Raw genomic sequence first — 25,273 nt, forward strand, 5'->3', positions numbered from 1 at the left:
AAGTCATTTTGTGTTTTAGTGATGAGCGAGTTCCAGTTTTCAGATTCATAAAAAACTGTGTGGAGATTAAACAGGTTATTGAGATATACTGTGAAAAGAATTGGACCAAGTATGGTGCCTTGGGGTACCCCAAACTTCATCACTTCATATTTACTTAAAGTATTACCTACTTTGACACACTGCTTTCTCTCAAAAATATAATGAAAATTATACTTTTGGTTGTTGCTTGTATGTTATTTCTGTGTAATTTCAGTTTTTTTGTTCAATAAAACTGTTATTTTCGGTTAATCTTTTAAATTTTTTTCAGGGATTTTAAATCAATTTATGTTATATTAGACAATGGAAGTCCAAACTGATGAAATACACCACGAAACATTGTCAACCACCTTCAAACAATGGTATACCATTATTTCACTTATCAAATGATAACCTTTTTAGCAATTGCATAATATATTTATTATTATAAAGTTCACTTACCTTCTGAAATATATAAAATAAATAAAAGACCGCCAATTCGCCAAACACCGAACTTCAGGTTAGGATTTTATATAACCTACTTTCCGTCTTCTTCTTCAGAGTTTACGTTTATTGTCGGAAATGACGAGACATATATCGGGTTATTTCGGACAAACATGAAAAATATAAAATTGATTACAAAATTTCCTAAGTATTTTACTTCATTTGCTCTGAAAATTTTGTAATCATCAGTGTCCCTATAAGGTCTCGAGATTATTTAAAGCACTAAATATCAATTAAATATATGATCCAGTGATGGGTATCCATTATCCGTCCATCCAAAACATGTCCAAATATGGATATCCTATGGATATCCAATATTTGTCAATCCAAAATATGTCCAAATATGGATATCCTATGGATACCCATTTTAGGTCCAAGGACATCTGTACGTATAATGGACATAAAATGGATATCCATTGGATGTCCTGTGCTACCTGGGTTAAACCACTATAGGTAATGACAAAAGTTCACAACTCAACTGAGTATTTAAATTTTGTTTACCCGTGGCAATATTTGTATGCTAATTTGAAAACCAGTGAGTGAGCTCTAGATTGATATGATCAATGAGTAGGTTACAACCGCGATGCTTATGCTTATGAATTCACAGGGATTCCAAAAATTTCCCAACCCTAGCAGGCATAGTGCACAATTTGTGATATTTTGGACTGTGTTCATGTGGAGCAATGTGGCCGGAATTCTTCAAAACGATACGCTGAATATGAAAAGTCCTTCAGATTAGATGAAAATGATTTGACGTTTCCAAACAATTCCTTTGAATGCAAACAAAAGTTCCCGAATCTGAACGATGAGGAAATTTGCAACTACTTTTCGTTACCTCGCAACTTTTTGAAGCTACTACAAACTCTTGAAGCTTTTGAATTAGCAAACAAATATGATTTTGATATTTTTGCCACCATTTTATACAAGAGATATCAAGTAGGAGTCCCGTCGGTTCAGGCAGACAGACTAGACATAGTATAGGCAGACAGACATATTAGGTAACATAATACGTTATAAAAACTTGCAACCTTGGTAGTCTGGAACATCGAAAAAAGGTTGGAGATTTGTCCCTCAAAATAGGATATACGTCGGTTCAGACAGTGACGTCATCACAGCAGTCAGGTTGCCTTTCAGTTCGCCCAGTCAACCAGATTGTACCAAATTGTCACGTGGTGTTCTGTCACCTAGCTAGCTACGCGGTGAACCAACCAGAGTGTACCAAGTTGTCACGTAGCATCCTCAAACTGTCACGCAGCTCACCATCTAATCAGAGCGCACGCTTTTGCACTCGCGTTAGATGGGAACCGTGAGAACATATTCAGTAATGTTAGTAGCTTTTGCGGATACAATTCCTAGACTAGAGTTTGTGGCAGCTCATTTTTTATCTCAGTTGGTCAAGGATGTTTCGGTGTTTTCATTCATTTTGTACTTTATTTAGTCGACCCTCTGGAGACACTCTACATTTTGTTTTATGAGAGAGGACATTGGCAGATCAAGATGTTCAGAAGATGTGGTGCTGCAGCGGGTTTTCCTGCAGCTGAAAAAGCAAATGCGCCGCTGGAATCAATGAAGCCGCCCCGGAGCGCCAATTAATTTTTATTGTTGTTTTTATTTTTATCGCTGTTTTAGTAGCTGTCATTGAATCTGAATAAAAATTTTTCCAATCATTCGATTTGACTCACAAACTGTTCTTGTGTAACACTTTGCCAGCTAGAATTAATACTGTCAAAATTAGCGAAAACTTTCTTGTTTGCTGATCCCATCATCATAATAACGTTAATCGCTCGTCTAATAATAGTTCCCTCTCGACTTCATTCAATATTGTGCACGCTCCGATATTAGCTGGAATCCCCGACTTGCTACCTTCATTAGAGCGAACAATAAGAGCAGGCTAAGTGCATGTTTGTTAAATAAGTAATTTACCCAATTTGTGTTCTTGAAGTTGACGATAACAAAGTTCGAGTAAGCTCACCTGGAATGGAACATTCGAAAACGGCGTTGAGTTTCGATATGCCGACGGAAGCGATGTGTTCATGAGTAGGAAGAACAGTTTGCGATCCAAAACTTTGGGCGCTCCAGGTGCTACACGTCGAATAGATTGTTGATGCACCTCGTTAGACCATAAACAACGTTTGTATAAGAATATATAAACTTTTAATAACAGAATGTATCCATACAGCTCTGACGATAACCAAGGATATACACCGAAATGGAAATGTCCAAAAAATGAAGAGGGTGTTCAAATTTCGCATATTACGTACATTTAATTAGCGATTAATTTGTGTGCATTCTTGTATCAAACATATGTTAATGGCTATTAGGAAAGTTGCTGAAGATGATGGCATATCGGTTGGCATTTTGGGTTTGAAGCATATGTCAGCGAAGTTAGCTTCAAAATTGCAAAATTTTGATCAAAAAAACCGTCTCAAGATCATCGCTCAGGAATTGTTGAATGACGTCAACGGCGATTCAGATTTACCTGAAAAGGTGTCGGCTGGAGACAAATCATGGTTATATGGTTATAACATCGAAATCAAAGTTCAATCGTCCCAATGGAAGAGCTCAGGAGAGCCAAGGCCACAGGAGCACGGCAAGTTCGATCAAATGGCAAGGTTTTGCCCACTATTTTCTTGGATAACCGCGACGTAGGGCATCAGGAAACATGGTCGTATGGTCAATAGAAAGTATAAATTTGAAGTCATGCGCCGCTTGTGAGGAGGAAAACGAAGAAAACGTCCTGTATTGTGGCTTTCGCCACAATACAGGACGCTTTCGCTGTAGGAGCCAATCCTGGAAGATTCGGCCAGAAGTCGATGAATCTTCTTGCCATCCAGGTGTTCCATCTTTGTTTGTCAAAGCCAAAAGCGATACCAATGGCAGGTTTTGATTCGATGAAGCTGCTTGCAGCACTCTCCTATGCAAGGGAGTCAGCAGCCTCATTGCATTCCAGGCCAGTATGGCCAGGAATCCCGACTAGAGACAATCTGTTGAGTCTTTCTATCGAGGAGAATCATTTTTGGCAAATTTGCTACCGATGAAGACGTTGCTTGGTAGGAGTCGAGAGCTTTAAACGCCGCTTGACTGTCCGAGAATATTATTATTGACTTGTGTTTGAGGTTGAATTCTTCCAATCTCTCCGCACACAATTCAATAGTCGCATAGGTTCCTAGGTAGGTTGATATCTCTGTCCTAGGTCTGCCACTGAAAACACCTGCACCAGAATCGGAAGGTGTTTTCGATTCATCTGTGAACCAACAACTATCTGCTCTTAATATTTTCCTCTCCCGGAGGATTAAGTCCTCTCCACTCGGGAACAGTACTTCATGAGGCAGTCCTAGTTGACAGTTGGAGGCATAATCTCAGAGGTCATTCCCAGAATGCTATGACTTCCAGTGTCGACCAGCTGTCTATTGTACTTTGCATTGGATTGATTTGTGCAATTGGAAATGTGCACGAGTCTATATGCAGTCCATCTAGCCTCTCTCTTCAGAAAAATGTGGAGAGAAGGTAGATCTAGATGGATCTACATAGCCGCTGACGATGTGGTACTGATGGCACCACTGATGGCCAGAAAATCCTGTCTCTGTAAACCAGAGAGCTTCTCCTGGGCCGTTTTCTGTAAAGCCTTCGGCCACCAGGCAGTTGCACTACAAATTATCATTGGTCTAACAATCATCACAAACCATTGAGTGCATAACATAACTGCTTCGAGGATTAGAACAAATGCGCTGGCAAAATTGAATTATATCTAAGGGGGACTACTTTGGAGTTGACAAAATAGAAGTTGATTAATGAAAAAATATTTTCTGAGGAAAATGAAAATTGACCCCATTGTGGAGAGAGTAATATTTTTTTTTTCAACTGTAGGAGTAGGCGTTTTATACACTCCGAGCTACACTGCAAATAATTTATTGATTGTCATAACGTTTTCACGACCATTCTCCATTCTGATAGTACCGACGATTCACAAAATGACACCAGGACATTTTTGTTCAGTTCAACTATCCTAAGAATTGAATTGAATGAAAAGGCATTTCTAAGAATGAGCTCTGTTACATATTTGCTTTTCAGTTAAAGTAACAGAATCAAGTCAGATTTTTTCGATTATTTATAGAATTCCTCAAAATAGAATATTGAATTCCTTTAGTTTGAAAAATACCACCATAATTTCATTACCGAAATGAAAAAACAGGAATTTACTGTTCAACAACATCAGCGAGGAATGGAAAAGCAGCAAAAATCATTATAATGATTGATTTCAAGAGAAAACAGTACTTTTACCTGAAGACCTAAATTGAAGGGGGTATAATTTTACCAGAGGTTGATTTTTGTACGAAGATAGAGGAGTGAAAAACTAGAAATTGTGTACCTCTGAAACCAGATTCTGCTGAAGATGTACGCCTTTCAATTCGAACAAGTTTCCTATGGCTGGGATTGAAGCAAATAAGCGAATGAATGTCATCACGTACTTACATCGATGACATGAGTAAATTCAGCTCATCAGTGACATGAAATCGTGATTTCATGTCAACAAAACAAACACTTCTTTCAGAAACCAGGATCTCAACGCGCATTCTTTTAATGAACTCTGCATCTTCGAAATATAAGTCTACTTTTTCCACTGACGACGCAACTTAGCCGTTTGAAAACCGTACTTGTAACAAATAACCAGAGAGAGATATTGAGAAACGATATTATGAGTCATACAACATTGAAGTTTTTCGAAACTTAAATTCATGGTTTGCGGCAAATAAGTTATTCATGAATGTTGATAAAACTGTTCTGATCCGTTTCCATAACAGACAGAAACATTATACACCAATCAGTTTCAAGATTAATGAGAGGGGAGATTCTGTAACGACAGGCACCGAAAGTACCAAATTCCTGGGACTTCATATCGACCAATGTTTGAGCTGGCATAATCATTGTGAATTTTTAATGAAGAAGTTGAATTCGATAACATTTCAGCTCAGAAATTTAAGACAAGTGTTAAACATTAGTCATTTGCTGACGCTGTATTATGCTCAAGTTGAGTCCAGACTCAGATATGGCCTATGTTTCTGGGGATTATCGTCACGTTGGAATGAGGTTTTCCTAGTGCAAAAAAAAACTCTGAGAACAATAACACGATTGTCAACTAGGGATTGCTGCAAAAATGTGTTCGTTAATTTTAATATTCTAACATTGCCTTGTTTGTTAATATTTGAACAGTGTTTACATGTTTTTAAAAATGACAATGAAATCTTTCTGATGAATAGATGTATCCGCAATGTGAATACTTGTCAAAATAATAATTTGTTTGTACCATATGCTAGAACGAAGCTGGCTTATAACTCACCAAATCTGTTGGCTCCCCGAATATTCAACCATTTGCCAATGAATATAAGAGAGAGAGAGCAGGTCTCAAGCCGAATTCAAATATCGCTTGAAATATTTTTTATGTTCTCATAGTTTTTATACTATTGAAGAGTACATGTCCCATCAGTTTGTAAGTAGTACCTAAGATTTTATCACTGACAATGTATATTTGTCAACAGGAAAAAAAAATTAAAAATATTTTGGTGTCCCCCAATAATATCGCTCGATATTTGAAATAGAAAGATTTAGACATACAGCAACTTCAATGGAAAAAATGAAGCCCAAACTAACTGTTAGATGAATCAGGAATATAAGAGTTGATTTGTGGTTCTTGACCAAACGGGTAGAACCTTTTTTCGAAGAACAAAATACCATAGGAGTATTTTCTTGAATTTTAAGACCAATTCCATAATTGTAAATAAGCTTTCGGTAGAGATAAATGGGTTTTATCACGACTAGCACGTGTTACATTTGAGAAAGGAAGGTTTGAAAAGTAAATCTCTTGGAATACTTGTAAATTAGTCGGTTCAAATTGTAATGAGTGGTCATTTTTGTTTTTGACATTATTGTAAGGTCTCCTCATTCTTTGAGAACCGTAGAAAAAAAGTAAGCACTTTTGTTCATACCTGCATGGTTTGGAACAACGCAACTATACAGGGGTGATTCAGTTTCGACATTATCTTAGCCTCTCGACAAAGGTTGCGGATAACATAGTCTTCTTTAATCTGGTTCACGTCCATTATTTTGATAGCAACCTGAAACAAAGAGTAGAAATTAGATGAAGAGATCTATGATCACAATCCATTAGGTATGTATTCAGATGATTTTAGAACTGTTGTAAAAATATATTGTATACGACAAAAAAACAACTAACAGAGACACACGATTTTTCGACATTTTTAATACGCTTCATAATATTTTCAGTTAACATTCTCCTCACATCAAAATTGTATAATTATGGATTACGAGGTGTAACATTAGAATGGATTTCCTCCTTTTTGAAACACCTTCATCAGTACGTATGTATTCAAAATATCCAATTTGAAAGGGTTGCTTTCGTCAATTCAAAGAGTGAAGCCAATAATATGGGTATACCACAAGGATCGATCCTAGGAACTATTTTATTCATATCGTGCTCTAACGATCTGGACAAATTATTGAAAGGCGTTCATGTAACAATGTATGCAGACGACACGTCAATGATAATTTCACAAAAAAACGAATTCAATATGATACAGAAAAAGCTCTAGAACTGATGCAGGACTGGTGCTAGACAACTTCTCTGAATTTGAACGCTCATAAAACCCTAATTATACGATTTCATAACTATCAAAGAAGATGCGGTCCTCTCAGAATTAAAATGAGTGGTGATGTATCCATTCACAGTACAGATGAAACCAATTTTCTTGAACTTTTTGTTGATGAAAATGAATACAAACTATACAAACTTGAAAAAAAGATTGAATTCTGTATTTTTCATGTTCAGGAATCTCAAACATATACTTGAAATACCTCACCTAGTGGTTCTATACCATGCTCATGTCACGAATTAGGTTTGAAATATGTTTGTAGATAAATTCCAGTTCCAGTGGCAAAAAATGTTCATTCTATATAAAAAAAAATATTAAAAATAATAGCTTAGGTGCCTAGTTCATATTCCTGTAGGGACCTTTTCAAACATTTTAGAATTTTGACCCTCATGTGTGTCTATATTTATGAATTATCCGGCTTTATAAATTTTTTTTAAGGGAGATTTTCACTTCGTAAATACATGCCAAAGAAAAAATTACCACATTCCATTCACATAATATAAGGTCTCTGACGATGCACCTACAATTATGGGTCTATCTATTTACTATTATCTACCTAAAAGTATAAAAGAAGCCAAATATTAAAAAAAAATTCAGTAGCTCCCTCAAACAATTACTGGCTGAAAAATGTTTCGACTTGTTGGAAGAATATTTCAATAGCTATTTATATCATACACGTATATAAGTATAAGTGTATGTGTGTGTATAAGTATTTTTATTTTCACTTTTATATATCTTTATTCTTAAATGACTGTGCTCTTGCATTATACAGTGTGTCCAAGATAAGGATCCTAAGCATGGGAATCTCAGTACCTGTTGGAGATACAGCTTAGGTTGAATTAGGAAAAAGCTGTGTTCTTTAAAGCTTATTTACATGCCGTTTAGAAACGTGAAGAATTTTCATGGACTGCTGAGATATTTGGGAAAAACGAGAATTTGACAATATCAATTTTATTTTTTTCTGACTTTATTTGAAAATATATCAAAAAACGAATAACACTAACTTTATTTTTTTATATGACCCGAAACAAAAGTACACCCTGTATCTGATTCCATTTTTTATTACGAATTCAACGATGTATCACATGCCATTGTTTTCTTTTTAGTTTAAAGGAAAATTACATTTTTTCTATTTTAAAAAAAATCTTTAAGTAGGCGTTGCAAACAAATGCTTTGGCGTAAATACCTGTCACCGAGCCTGTCAAATATTATTTAATTACACGATAAAATAGTAATTGTCGTTGTTGTTAGCCTGTTTGTCGAGTTGTTGTTTTTAGAGTTATTGTTACTTTTGTCGTTATTATTGTTTATTGTTGAATAGATAATATTGTGTTATTATCGTCGAATATGCCGGGTGAGCATTATAGCCATGAAGAAAAGTTTGACATGCTAACGTGCTACATTTTGTGCCACAAAAATACTGTAAATACAGCAGCAATGTATCTTAATACATATCCAGAAAGAAAGCAGCCATGTAAGTCCATTTTCTTAGAGCTGGCTCGAAATTTAAAAGAATATGGTTCATTTGAAAAGCCTGTTTTATCTCGAAAAAAGGAATCTTCAGAAGAAGCCCAAAATAATGTTTTACAAGCAGTTGTTGAGAACCCTGAAATATCAACTAGGCAAATCGAAAATAATGTAGGAGTAGCCAAATCCACTGCTCAATTTATTTTGCGTAAAAATAGATATCACCCCTATAAATTTAGGATTTGCCAAGGACTTAAACCAGGGGATTTCGGACGGCGCCGAAATTTTTGCGAATGGTATACACGCGCGGGTGAAGAAGATTATAATTTCCCTTCAAAAATAATATGGTCCGACGAAAGTATGGTCACTAATAATGGTATCTTCAACCGCCGCAATACGCATTACTAGGCTCAGCAAAATCCGCGTGTTAAGAAAATATCAAGACATCAAGAACGTTTTGGGTTTAATATGTGGTGTGCAATTTTAGGAACTAAAATACTAGGTCCGTTTTTTTACTATAATTCTTTGACCGCCGAACGATACCATCATTTATTGCAAAACTATGTAGAAGACTGTTTAGATAATTCACCTCTGGCACAGGTCAATAACTGTTGGTTTCAACAAGACGGTGCTCCTGCACATAATTCTAGACAAGTTCGAGAGTATCTTTCGCAGCGATTTCCTGGAAGGTGGATTGGAACCTTTAGTGAAGTGTCTTGGCCAGCGCGATCCCCTGACTCAACTCCTCTGGACTTTTTCATATGGGGTTTTGTTAAAAACCGGGTTTACCAACATTCTTTTGAAACTGAACAGCAGTTACGAGAATGTGTAACTGTCGCATTTAACAGTATTACACCAGAGATGTTACGTGATGTTTTAAGTTCTACAGTTGGAAGATCATACTTATGTTTGGAAAATAACGGAAACCTGTTTGAACACCTCCTTTGAATTAAATAAAAAATGCGTTAATTTTTTTGTTGTTTTCATTACTTTAAAAAAATCATTATTAACCTACTTAAAAATACATTTTAAAAATAGAAAGTAATTTTCCCTTAAACTAAAAAGAAAACAATGGCATGTGTTACATCGTTGAATTCGTAATAAAAAATGGAATCAGATACAGGGTGTACTTTTTTTTCGGGCTATTTAAAAAAATAAAGTTGATGATGGTTTTTTGAAAACGAAACGTCGGATATAAAAACTAAAAATACCATCGTGTAGTACTTTGAAAGTGCCAATGAAAAAGTGTTATTCGTTTTTTGATATCTTTTCAAATAAAGTCAGAAAAAAATAAAATTGATATTGTCAAATTCTCGTTTTTCCCAAATATCTCAGCAGGCCATGAAAATTCTTCAAGTTTCTAAACGGCAGCTTTAAAAACACAACTTTTTCCTAATTTAACCTAAGCTGTATCTCCAACAGGTACTGAGATTCCCATGCTTAGGATCCTTATCTTGGACACACTGTATATTGACCATTCCTATACATTTTATATGTATTATATCATAATACTAATAATTATTATTATTTAACCTCTCTGTATCAAATAGATAACATAGAGTTACATATATCGCAATTATTCCATTTCATAAAAGAAAAATTGAAGTAGAGGAAATCATTTGCACTTCATTCGGACTGTATTCAAAGAATTATTTATGTATGAGGATCTATGAGTGCTAAAATGGTCTCCATAAATCCTTCATTGGTAAGTATTTCTATTGAGGCGGTCGGTTTTTATGTCAGAAAACTTCGGGATGGAATTTATAGCCAGATTAGGAACGTTTGATTAATTTTATTGAAGTAATTTTGTGACTCTCCAGTTACTTATAGCAATTTGCGGTGTAAAAGGCCCAAATTCATGACTACAAGCTGGAAGAGAATATTTTATCTCATTTCAATTGATGAACTATCATTATATGGACTCCAGTACAACTGAGAAAACTAGTGTTGTATTGGAAATTGAATATATTTTGTGAAGATTCGTGAAATTTCTTATGAATAGTTTTGATAATTTTCGACAAGTTATTGGTCAGTTGAATCAAAATTTGAATCCTTTACAAGGTGGCTCATTTCGAAAAGTTCTCCCAAAATATTTTCATGCCAAACCTGGACACAAGATAATTCACATTCAAGAATGAGATGTTTATTATCAGCGGAATGGAAATCCACATAATTACAAAAGTTGTCGAATTTGTTTCAGTCACCAGCACTACGATACTCTTTTTGACGCATATTTGATCAACCAAGTTAGCTTCAATTCAATTCCATTCGTTTATTACCTTTTTTGCCATAACAAATATGTTAGGTTCGTTAATGAACAAATAGATGAAAATAGTTTATCCATACAAATTATGTAATACTCTTGAATATGAATACTTATATCTATTTAAAATCAATTTTTCCGTTAACCAGCTGTCGCACCCCTTCGAACGACAACCCTCAGAAGTCGAAACTTGTGCGAGCTAAAGATTAACGAGGTCTTACCTTTTAACGTGTGATTCCTGATACTTATATGTATGTACTTATACAAATGTACATCAATTTTCAACTGAATGGAAAAAATCATCAATTGCATATATAGGATCATTGATCAATAGATTTTCTACACTTGTTTTTAGTGGTTTGGTGGAAGTTTTTCCTATATTTCTTGACAGCTCATCTTTTAGGTGTATATTATTGTAAATTCCCAGTGTATTTCATCCTCCTGAATGACTAACTTTAGTATCATATCGTAGGGACATAACAAAATGCCACTGCTAGCTGAATGATCATGAAATTTGAAATTGATCTTTGAATTTTCGTTATTACAATGTATCTCAATGAGACTCTGGTATATGTGTTGAATGTTGCCCCGTTGGTAACTCCAACTGCTCTTTTTCGAAGTTGAAATGTTCATAAAGCTTATCTAGAATTGCATTTTAGTTTATTGCCACAGCATATAAAGCGAAGTGAAGTTTTGTATATGAATGATTCACTATTCAAAAGATTTTTCAACTGTGTTAACAGTCGATGTTTTTCAGACCTACATCAGGATTTCTGTCGCCGAAAATTTGCACTGGCTACTGATATTAGAGCATCGACATAGAAGGGACAATTGTGTTGCTATCAGGAGAGGAAAATATCGGATGTATGGTATTTACCAATTGATCTGTGTACTGTTATCCACAAAAGCAGTTTAATCGACCGTATTTCGTTGGTTTTAGTCAGGGCTTCAGTACAGGTAGAGCTCTTGCTACTGTTATACAAGATACACTAGATTTTTCGAAAGCATTCGATACCATTAATCATGAGCTGATTTATATACTACTCATATATTTTGGTTATGATAGCGCTGCCTTCTTCCACATCTGGTTGTTTTGTTGATATACCTCAAAAAGTATTTCATCTGGAGTACCGCAAGGTTCCATTTTGGGACCTTTCTCGTTCATCATTTACAATACTGACATTATCTCATCTACCAGGAATTGTAAAATACAACCTCGAGCTGATGAAATATAGTTATATATGTATTTTAAACTCGATGAGTATACTGAGGTACAGAACCTTTTTAAAGCTGATCTAGATTTGATCAATTATTTATCGAGTAAACATGATTTGGAAGTTGATCCTGATGAAACAATGATGGATTGCAGAAGAATCGTAAATTTGTAGAAAACAAATAACATTTAAAACTAGTTCATACTATCTGACTTCTCTTGATACAGATAAAAACTTAGAGGTGATGCTTCGCACCCACCTTAGATTCACTGATCATGTTGAAAATTTAATGAAAAGAATATATATATATATATATATATATATATATATATATATATATATATATATATATATATATATATATATATATATATATATATATATATATCATTGAAACTGTTATACTGCAATCATTTTATTTGTAGCCAATCTTTCAAAAATGCTCTGTGATAGTTTGGTGCTAAGCCAGTTCAGTAACTTCATATATGGGTTATATGATTCAGATAAAAAATAATCCAAAAAGTTCAAAGTTCTTAATTTTTTCAAATTCTTCAATGTCGCCGCATCCATAAAGGTTATTAGCGGTGTAGTACAATTTGAATCTTTATACAATTATATTAGATGTAGGTACAATATTGATAGATATCAGATACTTTAGTAAAATCTCAAATTTATCTGGATTCGAAGCATTCAAAGTTCAAAGAGAGGAATTCCTTTCCTGGTTATTTCTTTTGTGGCGATTGATATACCAGCCATTTCTGTTTAAACCACGCTGCTATGAACATAATTTATTTTCGATACTGTGGAACTCTACAAATTTTTATCTAAGCAATTGAAGAGATTCAATATCAGGAAATTCAAACAATGATGTAAATTTTTGCTCATTGGACAAATCAATAATGAATGAGCAACAGATCAATTTGATTCATCAACTCTTATGGGATAATCACCAATTATTATTCTTATTATTTTTCTCTTGTTGTGGTACCATCACCGTTAATTGTTCATTTAGAATTTCTGTATATTCGCATTCATTATGGAGTGGTGCTTGTTGGTTGAGTTTGAGTAGCTCTGAGCTTGAATTCGCCAATGAGTACCAGAGTCTCTTGTAATTTTATTTTTCTAATTTATTTTTGAATTGTTGTTTGTATTATAAATGAAACCGATTTCTAAAGTCATAAAGTCTATCTCGTCTTGTGTTTGTTAATCTTTAGCTGGAAAAATCCTCACTTGTTTACTTTGTAGTAAATGTGAATTTTTGGAACTTCAACTAGCGTTTCCTAATATGAATAATAACCAGTCCGTGCAAAGCTTGTTGTTAAATCATCTGAAAATCATACTTTCAACAGGTGATAATCGACTGTATTGCCTATGGAACGCCGTTTTACTTTTTATTGTCACAAATATTCATTCCTCAATTTATTCACCTAACAATTTATTTGTTTGAATTTAATTGATTCATGCATTTGTTCGACACATTGAAAACGATTGTTCGCAAAATTTGTTCTAATTCAAATGACACTTGATTCAAAATGTTACATGAATAAAAGTGTTATTTGAATAAAAAAGACTAATGAAATAACTTGACGCTTTTATTAATTCCGAAAAAAAATATTGTTTCACAGTTTTGGAAAATGGAACGCCAATTTACTTCACGTTATGCTGAAAATAATCTATATACATAAAGTTCAACTTAGCAATGAACAAACATTTTTATTCAACAGTCAATGGAATGTATTATTCGAGTAAATTCAACAAAATTTTCAATTCCGCATATAATTTTGACCTTTGAATAAGATGTTAGTTATTTATATGACTGTTGAAATATAATGAAACTTTAAATTCTTTTTCTAAAAGTAAGTTTGGGAATAACATTTCAATGAATATATTTAAATGACTGTCAAAGTTTTCCCATGAAACATTGTTGGTAATTAACTTTCCATACTGAATATTCTTCTATGAATAATAAAGATTGTTATATTTAAATTTTCCATCAATCTTTTCGAAAAGCTAATTTCTGACAGAGAATTAAATTTTTTGATGATTCAAAAAGTTTGTTGTATTTGAAAGATACTTATGATGCACTGTTTGGAACCTTTGGTGTAGTAATGAATATTACTGGAGTTTTTCCCAACACCAAATCATTATTTTTAACACCTCGACACGTGTTTCGATCACCAAGTGATCATCTTCAAAGAGGAAGATCAAAACTAAGAACTAGTGCGAGATAATCCTATTTATGCTATAAAGGTAACCCATACAGGAAAACCATACAGGTATACCAACCATGCAGGAATACCAACCTAAATTAATTTTACAATTTTGCCTTATCTATTATTTTACAATATATGTTTATATAAAACAATTTTCAGCTATATAAAAATTAGTTCCACAATATTCCCTATCCAAATTTATTTTTGCAATGTGTCCTTATGTAGTAATCAGTAATCCCAACATTATTTTATTTTATTTCAACAAGCTATATAATAGTATGCTCTTTGGTGTAGGTCCGTCATCGTTATTCATAATATTATTATGTTTACTTATTTCTACACTCTCATAGGCATCTAGTTACCTGTTGTTGTTAACTTGTCTAACTAACCTTAATGAACTGAAGTCTATGGAATGGTTTTGTTGCAAAATATGATGGGCGACTGCTGATTTTTCAGGTCGAGTTTTCAGGAAGACCTGAATGATGAATAACGATGACTGACCTAGACGAAAGAGCATACTATATAGCTTGTTAAAATGAAATAATGTTGTTGGATTTACTGATTACTAAATAAGGACACATTGCAAAAATAAATTTTGATAGGCAATAATGTGAAATTAATTTTATATAGCTGAAAATTGTTTTATATAAACATATATTGTAAAATAATAGATAAGGCAAAATTGTAAAATTAATTTAGGTTGGTATACCTGCATGGTTGGTATGCCTGGATGGTTTACCTGTATGAGTTACCTTTGTAGCATAAATAGGATTAGCTCGCACTAGATCTTAGTTTTGATCTTTCTCTTTGAAGATGATCACTTGGTGATCGAAACACGTGTCGAGGTGTTGAAAATAAAAATCCAGTGATATTATCTGAAAGATACATTTAAAACGATTGTTAATAATTTTAATTCGGCGTTGGTATCGAGCGGATTTATCAAGAACTTCAAGTGTACATATGGCAACATGCTAGTTCATTTATAGTACGACAAAACGCCGTTCAACCGTGGCGCCAAATAAAAATCTTCAACAATCAATTTAATTCATGTATCACTGAAAGTCAACAAACAAATTAATTCAGCTCATTTCAAAGGGATAATAATAATTTGTATTTCGTGAAAATGAATTGTTTTGAATGTTGCATTTAGTTGATACATGAATTAAATTGATTGTTGATAATTTTTATTTGTCGAACGGATTATTACCGTACTATGATCAACGCTATACATATATGCAGTTCAGTAGTTCCACAATAATACTCCCACCGTCAGCGCCGAATAAAAATTATCAACAATCAATTCATTTCATGTATCACTGAAATTCAACGAACAAAATAATTCAGCTCATTTCAAATGAATACTTAATAAAAAGCAAAATGGCGTGGCATGCCGTTTTACTTTTTATTATTATTCCTTTGGAAAGAATTGAATTAATTTGTGTGTTGCATTTCAGCCAAAGGAGGAACATTTTGATTCTAACTGTATTACTCCAGGTAAATAATGATACTACATTCCCAGTCAGACAAAAATAGTGTAGGGAGTGTCAATAAAAATTCTAAAGAAAAAAGAGAAAGACAAACTTATAATCTGATATGAAATTGATTCTGACATAACAAATGAGTTAATTGAAGAATTCCAGTTTGAACATAGAGAAGCAATTAACAACTCACTATGCGCTTCAGCATTCATTTTCATTGTATAAAAAAATTTCGTACTGAGGTAGATCCACCCAAGAAACAGCCCATACCAAAATCTTGTATACAGGGTAAAATTGTCATTTTCTCTACAGGGAGTTTCGATAAAAAAACATAATTTGAAAAATAGTTTCTGGTTTTTCTATGAGCTGGTCATCCAACTTAATATCTATATCATTATGTACTTGTTTATGAATTTATTAACCACATTCCACAAGGCACAACTTTCATTTTATTTTACTTCAATAATTTTTCTCTTAGGTACCCCTTCCATGCCGAGATTATCTGATTGCTTGCATTATTACATTCACGAGAGGCTGAACAATGATCCAGGGTGGCAAGCCATCAAAGTTTTACTTTTTATTATTCCTTTGGAGAGAATTGAATTAATTTGTTTGTTGCATTTCAGTGATACATGTATTAAATTGTTTGTTGATAATTTTTATTCGTCGCTGCGGTCGAACAGAGTGTATGACCAACGCCATACATATATGCAGTTATGTAGTTCCACAAAAATACGTTCGACGTCAGCGCCGAATAAAAATTATCAACAATCAATTCAATTCATGTATCACTGAAATTCAACAAACAAAATGATCCAGTTCATTTCAAAGGAACATTAATAAAAAGTAAAACGGCGTGGCACGCCGTTTCAGTTTCTATTGGTATTTTGTAAAACTGAATTGTTTTGATTGTTGCTTTTAGGCGATACAATAATTAAATTGATTGTTGATAGTTTTTATTCAGCGCTGCGGTCGAACGGAATATTGTGTTACTGTCACTATACTATCATGTTGCCAGATTTGAAAATTCAGCTTCTGCAAGAATCCGCTCGACGTTAGCGCCGAATTAAAATTATCAACAATCGTTTTAATTCATGTAACTGTAATTATCAACAAACAATTTTATTCATGTTTCACAGAAATTGTAGTAAATTATTCGATAGTTACAAAAAAGTATATATGACAAACATTTACTTCCAAAAATTTCAAACAATGAATCTATATTATAACTTTTCGCAACTGTTCATCAAACAAATTAATTCATGTAATATTTAAAATCAAGTGTCTTTCAGATTAGAACAAATTTTGCGAACAATCGTTTTCAATGTGTCGAACAAATGCATGAATCAATTAAATTCAAACGAATAAATTGTTAGTTGATTAAATTGAGGAATTAATATTTGTGACAATAAAAAGTAAGACGGTGTTCCATAATTGCCAAACACGCGCCAAACTAACTGACTGTTATAAGAAATCAAGTATATCTGAGGCACCAGTCAATCTAATAATAACACTGACGATCTTCAAACATGACTCAACCTCTGACGGAAGCACTAAACTCTTATGAAGGGCAGAAATAGATGGACACTTCAATCTAGCAGACCACTATTATAAAATACGTGCAGTCATTATTCACTGTGATTCTGGCGTTAAATCTGGTCATTATTACGCCTTGGTCGAAGACGAAACGGACTGGTTCAAGTTTGACGATAGTTGTGTCACTAAGTGTTCTGGCGATACAGTGAATTCAGTGAATTCAGTGAAGCCTCTGAAGACACCCTACATTTCGTTTTATGAGAGAGAGGATATTGGTAGATCACGAACTCCAGATGATGTGGTGCTGCAGGTTTTTCCGGGTTTTCCTGCAGCTGAAAAAGCAAATGTGCCACTGGCATCAACGTAGTCGCCCCGGAGCGCCAATTGATTTTTGTTGTTGTTTTATAATTTCTTGATTTGTGTTTTAGAATTATTAAAAGTTTTTTCTGAATTGGAAAATGGAAATTCAAATAACAAATATTTATTTCGGACAGAAACACAACCAACAGAAAGATGTCTCTATGCTAAAAAAGAATAGAGGAATGTGTCTCAATAGTATTTTACTCACTGCGATCTCCCCCCCCACTCCGAATATCTTTTCAACACCTGATATCCAAGAGCCAATTACCCAATAATTGGTTCAAGATTATTTATGTATTCCGAGGAACTGCCTTCGATTCGCAAAAACGTCACGCATTCTTCCCCGGAAGGCGATTATATTCTCCAAATTAATGGAACGGAATTGTTTTTGTCTTTCGCGGATTTATTCAGATTGGTATCTCGAATTTCGAGATTAAGATAATGTAAGGCGATGGGCGGCTCGATGAGGATTAGATTGGCAGGTCGGAATTTTATCGACGCACTGGCTTCGGATGGAATTGGGACGGAATGGGGACCGCCGTATTAGCCCGATGTATTTTTTCTTTGATGCTGACGAAATTGAAGTGGGCTCATTTCAGGAATTTCTTGATGGGTTTATTGCGTTTCTGTGGATTGAATTCCACGTGACATTTTTGTAGGGAGAGGACACGGTAACAGTTGAAATGTGGTCTCCTACGAATGAAAATATCGGGATTTGTCTGTAAATCAAACGACCATACTGCAAAACTACTATTGGTTCCAAACTTTTCCAAAAACTCTAAAAATTAAACGAAATTACAAATGATTACACTGGTAAACACACAATTTTCTGCTGGAAATGTTTTCACTGTTTCTAGGTAATTTGGGTCTGCTGAATCCAAAAAGGCCACAAGATTTGCTCCATCAGATCGTTTCCAGAAAATACGACAACAGATCACATTTCTAACATATAGAGTAATTCAACGCAGCACTACCTACATAAATATATGTAGTGCTGCTACCCATCAAATAAACGAAACACGAATAAAAACTAAGATATTTATTGTACAACAATATACTTACAATAATCATCACACATATCTGCCAAAAAACTCAACTTTCAATGTAACCTAACCAGCATCGCAGCACAAATCTGTTATTTGGCATCACCTAAAAACTTCTTTATATGATTTTCTCGCGAAGGCTTTGTAAGGACGGTCCCTTTGAAGACTCCAGCAGTAATCCGCCATCATGTGAGTGTCCCATCTCACCTGATACTTCTCTTCCATCGTTTTGATATCTTGGTGTAAGCGTTTCCCTTGTTCCTCACTAAGGTTCCTCACTAAGGCATCTTAGCAACAACAATTTGATTCATTCTATCCATTTCACTCCTGAATTAGTGCTTGGAAAAATGAACACATTAGACGTCAATAAAGGTGCAGGAATCGACGGCTATCCATCGTATTTTGTTAGAAACTGTGCAGTCAGTTTATGCCTCCCACTCTGTAAACTTTTTAATACATCTATTCAGTCTGTTATCTTCCCAAAGATTTGGAAAACGGCTCTTCTCGTCCCGATATATAAAAACTCAGGCAGTAGAAATCTAGTCAATAACTATCGGGGTATAAGTAAACTCTCTATTTTCAGTAAGGTATTTGAAAGCACAGTTTATGATTCACTATTTTATAGTTTAAAGACCTCACTCTGTGACATTCAACATGGTTTCTTCGCTAAACGTTCCATCGAAACAAATTTAGTCATTTACACCGAATATATCTCGAGTGCACTGGACAGCCGTGAACAAGTTGATTCACTGTATACTGATTTCAGCAAGGCTTTTGACAAGGTTGATCATAACATACTCATGTCGAAATTTGCTGGAATTGGTGTACAGGGCGATCTTCTTAGGTGGCTGTCCTCTTATGTATTTAATCGTAGTCAACTTGTTAGCATCAATGGATTCAAGTCGACGTCCTTCGTGGTTACCTCAGGGGTACCTCAGGGCTCACACCTGGGTCCACTGTTGTTTTTAGTCTTCATAAATGACATACAGTCTTGTTTCCTTCATTCTAATATTTTGTTATATGCGGACGACTTGAAAATATTTAAAAAAATTACCTCCATAAGAGACTGTTTAAAAATTCAGGAAGACCTTGCTAGATTTGTAATATATTGTGATATGAATAAGCTGAAACTCAACGTGGAAAAATGTACATGTATTTCGTTTTATAGAAATCATTCACCCATATTGTTTCAGTATTTGTTGAATAGTATTGCATTAAATAGAGTAGAATATATCAAGGACCTTGGAGTATACTTTGACACAAAATTGAATTTCAATCGCCATGTTGAATATGTCATAAATAGAAGCAACAGAACCCTGGGTTTCTTCAATAGAATGTGCAGAGACTTCAACAACGAAGCCGCTATTAAAACTAACTATTATGCATTTGTTTATAGCAAGTTGAATTTCGCTAGCATTATATGGAATCCTTGCTATAATACATTCAAATTGCGTTTAGAACAACTGCAAAATAGGTTTGTTAGACATCTTCATTACCGAATCACTAATGTCTATGTAACTCACGGTAATAATCAAAGCCGTAACTATTATATCATTCAGCCTCTAGAACAATGGAGAATCACTTCGGATCTAGTGTTTGGCTGTAAAATTTTAACGAATCTTATTGACTCGCCTGAGTTGATAGCAATGATGTCCTTAATCATTTATGTTTTAGATTAAGCATTTAGATCATTTACCTGTTGAACGCCAGTTTTGTTAGCACATTCTGTATTTTAGTGGATACTTGTTTGGGTTCTTTTACCTGTATGTGTCCCGAATTTAGAATAAATAAATTAATAAATAAATAAAAGATTTTCTGGAAAACGGTCTAAGTGGCTGTGGAGGTAATGAATTTCAATACTCATATGACAACTATGTTTGTTAAACTTGTTGAGCATTTTTTCCACTAAATCCCGGTAATTTTCCGATTTATTGTTTCCAAGAAAATTTTCCATACACAAAAATGGATGTTTGTTGGTTGGTTGGTTGGTTGGTAAGTGATAAACTTCTACATCGCTCAACCGATCATGATGAAACTTGACATATATAAGTAATTTTTCATAGAGAAGGTTTCTAGGCTATCAATTTTTCTGTAACTTGCCACTAGATGGCACTGTAGAACAATTTTTTTGAAAGCACTGTTCTATAACGCTGCACACGCCTAAGTTCGTTGATTCGGATTCTGTCAAAACATTGGAACATCAGCGATACAGCAACATAGTACTAATTAGTACTTACAACTACCAAATTCTACGCGGGCGAAGTCGTGGTCAACAACTAGTCTTTTATAAGTTGTCGTATCTGAGGCCCATCGAATATTCCGGCTTTCAGTTTTTCTTTACTAAGTGCAGGGAATTTGCTGGACAAGTATTTCAAACAAGTACGATTCTGATCTAGGGCCTTTACAGATTGTTTCATCAGCCCTAGTTTAATATGTAACGGAGGTTATATTATTTTCTCGGTTCGGTGAGTTCTCTAGGGCATACTCATGAATTGTTCGAAATGCCCGCTTTTGTGGTCTGAATATTTGAATAGCTTTGCTACAGTTTTTCCATACAGTCATACCGTAAGTCGATGTATAGTATACTGAAAGTGAAATATACTGCGCCACAAATTTTCTTGACTTGACTCGGTTAAAATAGTTGTGATGATATTTTTTCACTCAGTATTTCAAAGTGTGATGACCAAGTCAGCGAGCTGTCGATACTCAATCCTACCAATTTTACACCACTGCCTGATCTCACAAAAGAATTTCTAGAGATAGTCAGGAGTTGTGGTTGATTTTTGGTCGGCTTGAAGTGATTTGAGCTGAACCATTTTTTATCATCTGATTAGAGTTGTATCATTAGCAAACATAACGAATGTTACTTTTGGAAAAAAAAAAAGAAAAACAGACTATTTGCTTAAATAACACAAAGAATTGGACCCAAAACGGGATTCCATGTGTTATAAGTTTTGTGGCAGAGAATTTTTGACCAACCGAAACTAATTGTCTTCTGTTGCATAATATAAGATTCGAAAAGTTTCAGAGTTGACTTCGTATACTACAATATTCCAGTTTCTGGATGGCAAACACAATCAAAGGCCTCACGGAGATCTAGCAGATTATCATACTGTGAATTCATTGCACAGCGTTTTGTTGTAGAGTGTCCACTACAATATTGACATTCATAGAGAAGCTTATTCTCCAATGAAATTGATCAGCCTTTTTTCAACAACTTTTGTAATTCTCTCCCAAATATACAAATTATAGAAACGAGTCTATAGTTGTTAGGTGATCTGTCATCTCCTGTTTCAAATATTGGGATACTTTCAGTAGTTTCAAAAAAATCAGGATATATACCACTACTAAAGATCAAATAAACCAAGGAAGTAAGGGGTTTTCACAATTTATTCCACGTGTATTTTGAAATTCTGCTGTTGATACCATAAAAATCGAAGCTTCCTGAATCACTCAGTGATTTTATAGAATCAAACTACCCTCTATATGATGTCTTTAGGAATGCAAGCTTAATCCATCGATGAACCTTCCTATTTGTATATATGTACTATATGAATGTGTATATTTCATCAGTTTAATTTTTCACACTCAAGACATTTTGTTGAACTACTAGGGGAAATCGAAGTCAAATAGAAGGATCAACTGATCAGTTTCGACGTGGGAAGCCTCTACACCAACGTTCCTGTCGAAGAAGCACTTCAAATCATACAGAAGAAGCTATCCGAAGGTGGGGACCTGAAAGATAGAACAAACTTAACGATACAAGTAACCATGGAATTACTAGGATGCTGTGTACAAAACTGCTACTTCTAACTGAAGGACGAATTTTTTACGCAAGATGAGGGACTGCCAATGGGATCGCCACTTTCACCGATTATAGCTGATATATATATGGAGTGGTTTGAAACTCTGGCCATTGAAGAAGTCCACAAGAAGCTCCGAGTCTGGTTGAGATACGTAGAAGACACCTTCATAATATGGAACCATGGGAATGCAGAAGTAGACATTTTCCTGAAGCACATCAACAAGTAAGTCCTTCCATCACTTTCACAATGGAGAAGGAAGTCCACAACGAATTGCCGTTCTTAGACGTATTGGTGAAGAGGACCGACACTAAATGGGAAACATCTGTATATCGAAAACCCAATCACACAGGACAGTATCTTAACAAGAAATCCAACCACCATCAATCGACTGAGGGAGGAATCATCAAGACTCTACCAGACTGTGCTTTCGAACTCTGTAATACAAAGTAAGGTCTCGAAAATGAAATAGGCATCATCAAAAATGACCTTCAACGGAATGGTTACTCCAGAGTGATGGTAGAACGGGCTTTAGCTAGAAGACACCAAGAGATTAACAAGAAAAAGAAGCCGCCACAAGAAGTACTTGTACTTCCCTACATCAGAGGATTATCGGAAAGGATAAGAAGAAATGGGTCCAAGTATAACATCAGGACCTGCTTCAGATCTGGGAACACTATCCGTAGCAGCCTCACAAAAACCAGGCCACCAAACGCGGACTGCGATTCCAAGAATTGCATTTACCGGATACCCTGCGAGTGCGGAGGATCATACATCGGTGAAACTAAGAGGCAATTGAAAGTTCGCATTGCTGAGCACAAAAAACACACACAGCGAGTAGAAACCAGCGAATCCGGAATAGCAGAGCATGTTTGGACTCATCAACATAATATCAAATGGGCTCAAGCTGAAATAATTCACAAAGAGGAACACTGGTTCAGGGGAAAATTCAAGGAAGCCGCGCATATGTTGTTCAACAACGCATTTAGTCAAGCTAGCGTAGAGATACGTAACATATGGAAACCTCTTATCAAGCGAAAAACGACCAACTCTCGCCAAACGGTCAGCTCCCGTTAAAACCATTGAAGCGGAAAGAGGGGATAGATGAAAGGTGAGAGCATTCGAATGATCTATAAATAGTCAGATCTCGGAGGAATAAGTCCAGTTATCACCCGAAGACGATTATGGATACTAACAATCGAAACGTCGTTTTTAATATTTTTATTTCCATTTTTGCAACCCAAGTCCAACCCAACCCAACCCGAAATCGGGAAAATTTTGAAAAACGGATTTTTAATATTTTTTAATTTTTTCAGCTTTCATTGATATATCAGTTTTTTATTTTCTGGTGGTAGCTTGTATGTTATTTCCTTATAATTTCAGTTTTTTGTTTTAATAAAATTGTTATTTTCGGTTAATCTTTCAATTTTTTTTCAGGGAATTCAAATCATTTTATATAATATTGGACAATGGAAGTCCGAACTGATGAAATACACCACGAAACATTGTCAACCACCTTCAAACAATGTGTATGTACTTGTGACGCTGAAACCTTTGATGTAATGAAGAATAATATTGTAGTTCTGTCTCAACACCAAACCGTTATTTTAACAATTGAATAGAACTGACCGATACTAATCAATAGAGTTCATTCTACGATTTTCACTATAAGGGTTTTACAAAAACCGCGACACGTGTTCCGCTATACAATAGCTTCTTCGAACGTAAACTGAGAGATACTTCTAAATTACACAATTATATACTATAACCTAGTACCTATTCGTCTACCTAAGTGATACATCTACCTCAAAAAATATACCTGACTATTTTTACCTGGGAATGAACAGATTCAATAATAACGAATTATTCAATTCGGTTTGATGGTTCATAAGATAATGAGAGTTTTTGAATTTGTTTATTTCCATACTCTCCAACAGGTTAAGTTTCAAACCTTTCTTCCGGAAATGGACGGGTTTGTATTCATGGTTGAATTCATGTTCCTCTGAGATTAGATGACTGGCATATGTGGAATTCATTTTTCCGTTCTGAAAACTATATTTGTGTTCCTTCATGAGGACTTTGAACGTTCTTCCAGTTTGACCTATATAAAACATCGGACATGACCCACACGATAATTTATACACTCCTGATTTTTCTGAAACTGAACTTTTATCTTTGTTATTTTTAATGTGCATGCCCAAGTTGTTGTTGGTTTTGAAAGCAGTATTTACACCTTTGCTGTGCAGAAAATCTGAAATATTTGTAGTGGGTTGGCCTAAGTTGGTTAAGGTTCTATAACTTTTATCCTTTTCTCTTCCAATTGGTTAAACTTCTTTCAAAGCTTGACTGTATAACTTCTTTGATAAAAAAGAATGTATCAGCCCACTATCATAGTCATTGTTGACGGCTATTTGCTTTATTCTATTCAGTTCTTTATTGAAATTTGCTTCTGACAAGGGTACATTTATCAGTCTGTGGATCATACTGAAAGCTACTACCTTATGCTGATATGGGTGAGTGGACGAATTATGAATGATAATATCTGTATGTGCCGGTTTAAGATAAATTGAAAAATCATGTTTGTTGTTAACTTTTGCTATTGTCAAATCCAAAAGATGTATAGATTCGTCCTGTTCCATCTCCACTGTGAATGTGACAGATGGGTGAAGGGAATTTATGAACTTCAAAAAGTTTGTCAACTGTCTGTTC

General features: G+C 34.6%; 1 protein-coding gene across 1 annotated transcript in view; it reads right to left on the reverse strand.

Moving 5' to 3' along the window:
* LOC141479876 (MAP/microtubule affinity-regulating kinase 4) overlaps nt 1-25,273 on the reverse strand; it is a 264,246-nt gene that overhangs the window by 182,427 nt on the left and 56,546 nt on the right. The window contains exon 2 of the mRNA XM_074176392.1: nt 6,504-6,634. Within this exon, the coding sequence (XP_074032493.1) occupies nt 6,504-6,617 (114 nt within the window). The 5' untranslated portion in view covers nt 6,618-6,634. The remainder of the gene's footprint in view (nt 1-6,503; nt 6,635-25,273) is intronic.

The sequence above is a fragment of the Leptinotarsa decemlineata genome, unplaced genomic scaffold (assembly GCF_025532065.1).
Source record: "Leptinotarsa decemlineata unplaced genomic scaffold, Ldec_3_MD MMD2_tig00001719_RagTag_RagTag, whole genome shotgun sequence".
NCBI lineage: Eukaryota > Metazoa > Arthropoda > Insecta > Coleoptera > Chrysomelidae > Leptinotarsa > Leptinotarsa decemlineata.